Genomic DNA, 6411 nt, shown 5'->3' with positions numbered 1-6411 from the left:
TTTCGTCCGACCAGGATTTTGTCCGATTTCCCAAATCTTGTGGTTTTCACGTGTCGGTACTTCAACAGAGGAATCTTTCGTGAGGATCTTGACATAGGACCAGTACGATTTAGAGCTCTGCTGATTGTGTCCTTTTCTACATCAATCCAAGATTCCTCCAGGTCGCTTTTAATTTCACCACGAGCAACAAACAGGTTCTTCTGTACCTTTCTGCTAATCCACCTTGCATTATCGTCTGTTAGTTCCCTTGGACGACCAGGTCTTGGGAGCTTAGCAACAGCATGCTCGGATGATATCGTCAGGATGATTGCTTCCTGATGATATTTCTAACTGTACTCAATGATAGATCAGGCTCCTTGGATATTATTCGATACTCCTTCCGTTTCTTGTGACGATCTATGATCTTTTGATGCAAATCTGTCGCCAACTCTCCGAGTTTTAGCCATTTGAAATCAGATTTTAAAGATGAAGCTGAAGAATATCTTCACCGGAACACAAAATCTCGTAAACAATAGCAAACTGCTCTGATTGGCCAATTAGATAACGTTATGAGGTTAGTGGAACGTCTGAAGTGAAAAGCGAATTTTGCGCACTTCAAAAGAGTTATTTTTGTTTATTTTTGAACATGTTCCCAATACTTTTGCGTTCATGAAATTGGGAACATGTTCCCAATACAAATTGGGAACATGTTCCCAATTTGTTGAATAAAATCTCAACAATGCATACTTTTCGAAATCCTTTCTATATAATGTTTCTAGCACTTTTAGCAATATACTGACCAAATATTATAAAAAATTTCGCACTTTAACTTGAGATATGAAGAAAATTGCAATGTATCCAATACTTTTGCGAGCCACTGTATGCTCCTACATAGCTTCGTCTAGTCTGTTCTTGAAGACGTTCGTACTCGGATCGTCAACGATGCTATCAGGGAGGCTGTTCCACATGTCGGTGACTCGAAGCGAGAAGAAATTTGGTCGCATGGATGTTATACAACGCAGTTTTTTTAGTTTATAGCCGTGGCCCCTGGTGTTGGTTCTTGTTTCAAATTCTGGTAATCCTTCTGGGACCTTGTATAAACCATGAGTATACTTGTATACTTCAATGTTATACAAAAAATAATACCATTCGATTTGCAAAAACAATACCTAGCGACTCTAGAAGCTTTTTTTTAATATGTGCATGGTTTGACTTATATATGGGAGGGGGAGGAAGGTTGGCGGGTAAAAATGTGAAAAAATGGGAAGAACGCGAAAAAAAACGATGAGGAAAATAAAAAATCGGGGCTCTACAGTCGCTAGATATTGTTGTTACAAATCGAATGATATGTGTCTCGACATTGTAGCATGTGATTTGCAAAAAGTATAAAGTTTTTTATAGTACCCTTATTTGCCGTTTTCTATTAATTCCACGTTTTCTTTTATTTTTTTTTTAAATTTACATGAACAAAAAGGTCTTAGATTTCTGTTTTACATATGTGTACCAAGTTTCAAAACGATCTGTCAGTAAACAAAAAAGTTTTGTTGGAGGGTAGCCGGTCCCCTTAATGTAAAATCTAAAGGCTTTATCTATAAATGTAGCGGTAGCGCTGTAGCGGCAAAACCTCGTATCGCTACTTAAATATGTAGCGGGCGCTACCGCTACCGCTACATTGCCTTAAATGTAGAGCCGCTACCGCTACCGCTACTGAAAATGTAGCGGCCGCTAGTAGCGGCCGCTACATGTAGCGCGCTACTGCCCACCTCTGGCTATATAATGTAACTAATCAAGAATAATATCAGACGTATGTTGTCACAGTTACAAGGTGCAGGTGTTAAGAGTATGTGTTAGTAATTGACATGTGGGAATTGTCATTATCATTGACACATTCAAAATTACCCCCCTAATTCTTGATAATACACACTAGTAATATAAGCTGTAAAAAATTAACTAACTAATAATAATATCACACGTATGTTACTAAAAACTTAAAAGCAAAGAAAACTCCACAAAAATTCATAGTATCTTTAAAGAAAACGTTTTCTTTAAAGATACTATGAATTTTTGTGGAGTTTTCTTTGCTCTAAAGTTTTTAGGGAATTTGCGATTAAAGCAAACAAGTGACATTATTACTTACACACGTATGTTGTCACAGTTACGAGGTGCAGGTGTCAGTGAGTGATGTGACAGGCCCCTCAGTGGCCCTCAACATCAGCGTGCACCTCCTGCACCTCAGCAAGCAGGATGTGACGCATGCCTTGCCTGTCGAGGTCGCGGTCACCTCAGCTCACCTCATCAGCAAGGTGGTGGTGTCTTGAATATTATTTATAGATATTAAATCTATTATTATTCTCATTTTCATTAAAGAACAGGGTGATGGTGTCTTGTATTTAATAGTATTTATAGATATGAAATTTATTATTATTATTATTTTCATTAAAAAACTGGGTGATGGTCTATACTCTATTTTATTGAATATTATTTATAGAAATGAAATCTATTATTATTATCCTTTACATAAAAAAACTAGGTGACAGTTTATAGTCTATATTCTATTTTATTGAATATTATTTATAGATATGAAATCTATTATTATTATTATTATTTTCATCAAGAAACTAGATGATGGTCTCTTGCATTTAATATTACTTATAGATATAAAATATATTATTATTATCATTTTCATCACAAAATTAGGTTGTGGTCTCTTGTATTGAATGTAACTTATTGATATGAAATCAATCAATTATTTGACGAATAAAATATAAAGGTTAAGACATCTATTAACAAATATCGAGAAATCGTCACGGAGTTTTTTGGGTGATGTTAATATTGGAATTAAGAAGTTGATTATAAATTTTGTTTTTGAATTAACGCACACGGAAATTTCCAATTTGGTAGCCCACCCTTTTCGAAATTTTCAACGCTGGTAAGGAAAAAGAACATTGATAGATTTACATTTTCAAAATAGTCTATAATACATTTGATTCCAGTTTGAAGTATAGGAAAAAGTCAGCGTATGAGCAGCGTAAAATGTAAATTTAATCGAAAATTGTAAATCGTGATCGTAACGTGTAAATTTTTTTACTGTTAAATTCAGTTGCTTTCATTCCAATATCAAATGAACGGGCTGAAAATTTTCCTAACTCTATGGTTATCATGAAAAATTTGATCAAATCCCGCAAAAGTTCATGGGAAATGAGCCTCTGAGAAAAATTTTTAATGATTTAAAAAATTATTTTTAATTAAGTAATTATTTCTAACAAAATTGATGATTTGCTATTTAATTTGAGCATAATCTGTATATTTGAGTTATATTAACAGGGAACATTTTTCGTATATCTGTTTAAACTTCCAAAGTAATAGTTTTTGTTGGCGACTTTAATTACCCTGGGATTGATGTTTTCCCAATTAGAATTAAAAAAACATTGTTCACAGAAAAAGTTACTACAGATGAATTTTGAATTACTTGCCTCACTTTACTATCAACTTGAACTACATTTGAACACATAAGAGCCGTTCGTTTGAAGGATTTATCATAGCAATCAATTGTCAAAAGCGCAAATTTTTAGCCTAAAATGACACATGGCATTCACGCTGCGAATTTTATTGAATACGAAAATTGCAGCGAGATTTCTGTTAGCGGAACTCAACTGTGAAAGTTAGCAAGTTGTTAGCACAGTGAAACCTGTAACTATTTTATATACTCTAACAGTCCTGAAAACTATTCAGTAGATCCACTATACCTTAAAATTTAGTTTTCAACTATCAATAACATAATGAATATTTTAAATACCTTCAATAATATTTAGCTATATTTAACATTGTCTGTAAATGTGTCAATGGCATCGACAACAGACTTGTTCGTTTACAATCTCGCAGGACGGCAACAAAAGCCTATTGGACAGGCTTTTAGAAAAGCTGGAACTTTGGGCGAACGATTTTACGAATGAGGTTGAAAGTGCGGACTCGGAGGCAGCTCCATGGAGCGTCAAGACCGTCTCCATACAAGAGGTCTACAGAGAAGCTGGCTCCAAATCTGGAGTCAGAGTTTGGTTGTCCATTCCACCCACCACACAACCAAGCCTTGAGATGTTGTTGTATAGGAGCAGACATAAGGTGAGGTGAAGCTAGGGGGAAATTAGGTGAGGTGAAGCTAGGGGGAAATAAGGTGAGGTGAAGCTAGGGGGAAATAAGGTGAGGTGAAGCTAGGAGGAAATAAGGTGAGGTGAAGCTAGGGGGAAATAAGGTGAGGTGAAGCTAGGAGGAAATAGGGTGGGGTAAAGCTAGAAATTTTACTTTATGTTCAATATTTTATGCTTGTTTTGCTCGTTAATTACACGATGTGTTAGTTCGTAAGTAAGGACCAGGAGGTTGTTATAATTATACTTTGCACAGTTTTCTTCCATTTAAGAATCAAATAGGCAGATTAAATTAAATTAGTTATTACAACAGAATTAGGATTGAATTTGAAGAAGCGCCTCCTGAGCATGAATTACACTAGCAGTAGTCGCAAAATTTCCGCAATATTTGTTGAAATTAACGATTTTTGAAATTGGCGAAGAAAGACATTAAGTATTGATCATGCATAGAGACATTTCATTCCTGTATAATTTTATTTCAATAATAAATGACAACATGTATAAGGAAAATGATAAGCAACATTTCCATTCGTACAGATAGGCAGTGAGCTGAAGATGGACGTGACAGCGATAGGCGTGGGCAGTGTAGGCCTATGTGCTAAGAACCTCGGTGGCTGTAAGTGCTGCTGTCAAGACAAGATCATCGTCGGTGAGAACTACGTGCTCGTGGACTCGATCACATCTGTCCACGTGGGTCCAACAGTACACGTGATTCCTTATTGCGGATGTTCAAAGGAGAACAAATTACTCCCAGCGGCTGGACACTCGAATGATTCACAGGCTAATAAAATTACCCCAAATCCGCGACTCAAAAACGAGCAAAATTTTGCGCCGGCCGCACACGCTGTCGTCGGTGAAGAACCTCCGCCTTCCTGCCGTCCTGAGTCCTGTCTTAATGGGGGACGCTGTGTACCGGGACGTGATTTGTCTGTACAGTGTATATGTCCTACGCATACATATGGACCACGGTGCAAGATAATACATAGGGAGTTCAACGTCTACGGGGCTCACGGGGAGCCTCCAAATCTCATTTCTTGGGCATGGCTGCCGAGCCTGCCGACGTGTTCACATTTGCATATCAGCCTGCACGTTCTCACCAAGAACCTGCACGGTCTGCTGCTCTACACCAGCAGTTCTGATTTGAAGAATTTGAATAGTTTTTTGGCTTTGCAAATAACCAACGGCAGGCCTCAGATTATGGTAAAATTAGGTTCCAGTGGATGGACGTCAACTGCAACGCTTAATGTCACCGTACACGACAACACTTGGCACAGACTTGACCTGCTATGGAGGAATACCGTGAGTATTTCATATTTTAATTNTCCCTGTAAGCAAACAACAACGGTTGCAGATACCGGTCCCAACACTGCGGCGAATCTTCTGCAATCTTTTTGAGCATTGATTTTAAACATTTATTAAAATTTTCACAGGACCCATTACAGCTAGGATGATACGGAGTTGTATGTATGGATTTAATTTGCAACAAACTAGTAAATTTCTTCATCACAGCTGACATGAATTGTGAACCTTGGTCATGCAGTATTTCAGACGGAAGACCTACACGTGAGAAAATGTCCAACATTGCTTCAGCAACAGTATCACTATCAATTCTCCTAAGAGGTACGGCATCAGGATATTTTGATGCTAAATCCACTGATACAAGAGCAAATCTATTACCACGGTTAGATTTAGGTAATGGTCCTATTATATCGAGAGCTACTCTAGAAAAAGGTTTTCCAATAACCGGCAAATTTATCAAAGGCGCCTTGGGTGGCTTAACGGAACATTTCTGACATTTCACACATGATTGACAATACCTACGAACATCATCGAAAATTCCAGGCCAATAGAAGTGACTTATTAATCGGTCTCTAGTTTTAGCAGTGCCTAAATGTCCAGACATCAAAGTATCGTGTGAAAGTCCAAGAAATATAAAACGTAATTTAGTAGGTACAACAATTTGGAAAATTATATCTTCCCGGTGGAAGGCTAGTAGCTATTTCAAACTATCGTCAGTCTTGAAAAGATCCGGTCAAATTACATGATTTTAGATCTTCTGTGATTAGTTGACTTGCTCCTATTGCTCACACGAATTAAAATGCCATTTTTCTTTACAAATTTTGGATAGGAATTAGTTACCTCATTAGACTTCTCAAATTTCCACCTCTATGGTGATGTTCATCTTGACTTTCGGTGCGAGATAGCTAAATAGCTGAAGCGCTAGTAAACATTTGGCCACTAAACTAACTAACTAACTTTCACATTTAAGATAGGCCGAAATTACCAGCGG

At 37.2% G+C, this 6411-nt stretch overlaps 1 protein-coding gene across 1 annotated transcript; it reads left to right on the top strand.

Annotated features, from left to right (window-relative positions):
• Positions 1-2134: 2134 nt before the first annotated feature.
• LOC108675578 (putative neural-cadherin 2) lies at positions 2135-5572 on the top strand (the record flags this gene model as incomplete). The annotated part of the gene is made up of 4 exons (XM_018163601.2): positions 2135-2282; positions 3862-4098; positions 4659-5420; positions 5552-5572. Coding segments are annotated over 4 exons (1168 nt in total), but the record flags the coding sequence as incomplete, so codon positions are not given.
• Positions 5573-6411: the final 839 nt, after the last annotated feature.

The sequence above is a fragment of the Hyalella azteca genome, unplaced genomic scaffold (assembly GCF_000764305.2).
Source record: "Hyalella azteca isolate HAZT.00-mixed unplaced genomic scaffold, Hazt_2.0.2 contig6472, whole genome shotgun sequence".
NCBI classification, from domain to species: domain Eukaryota; kingdom Metazoa; phylum Arthropoda; class Malacostraca; order Amphipoda; family Hyalellidae; genus Hyalella; species Hyalella azteca.
This window is presented reverse-complemented; position numbering and strand designations above follow the sequence as displayed.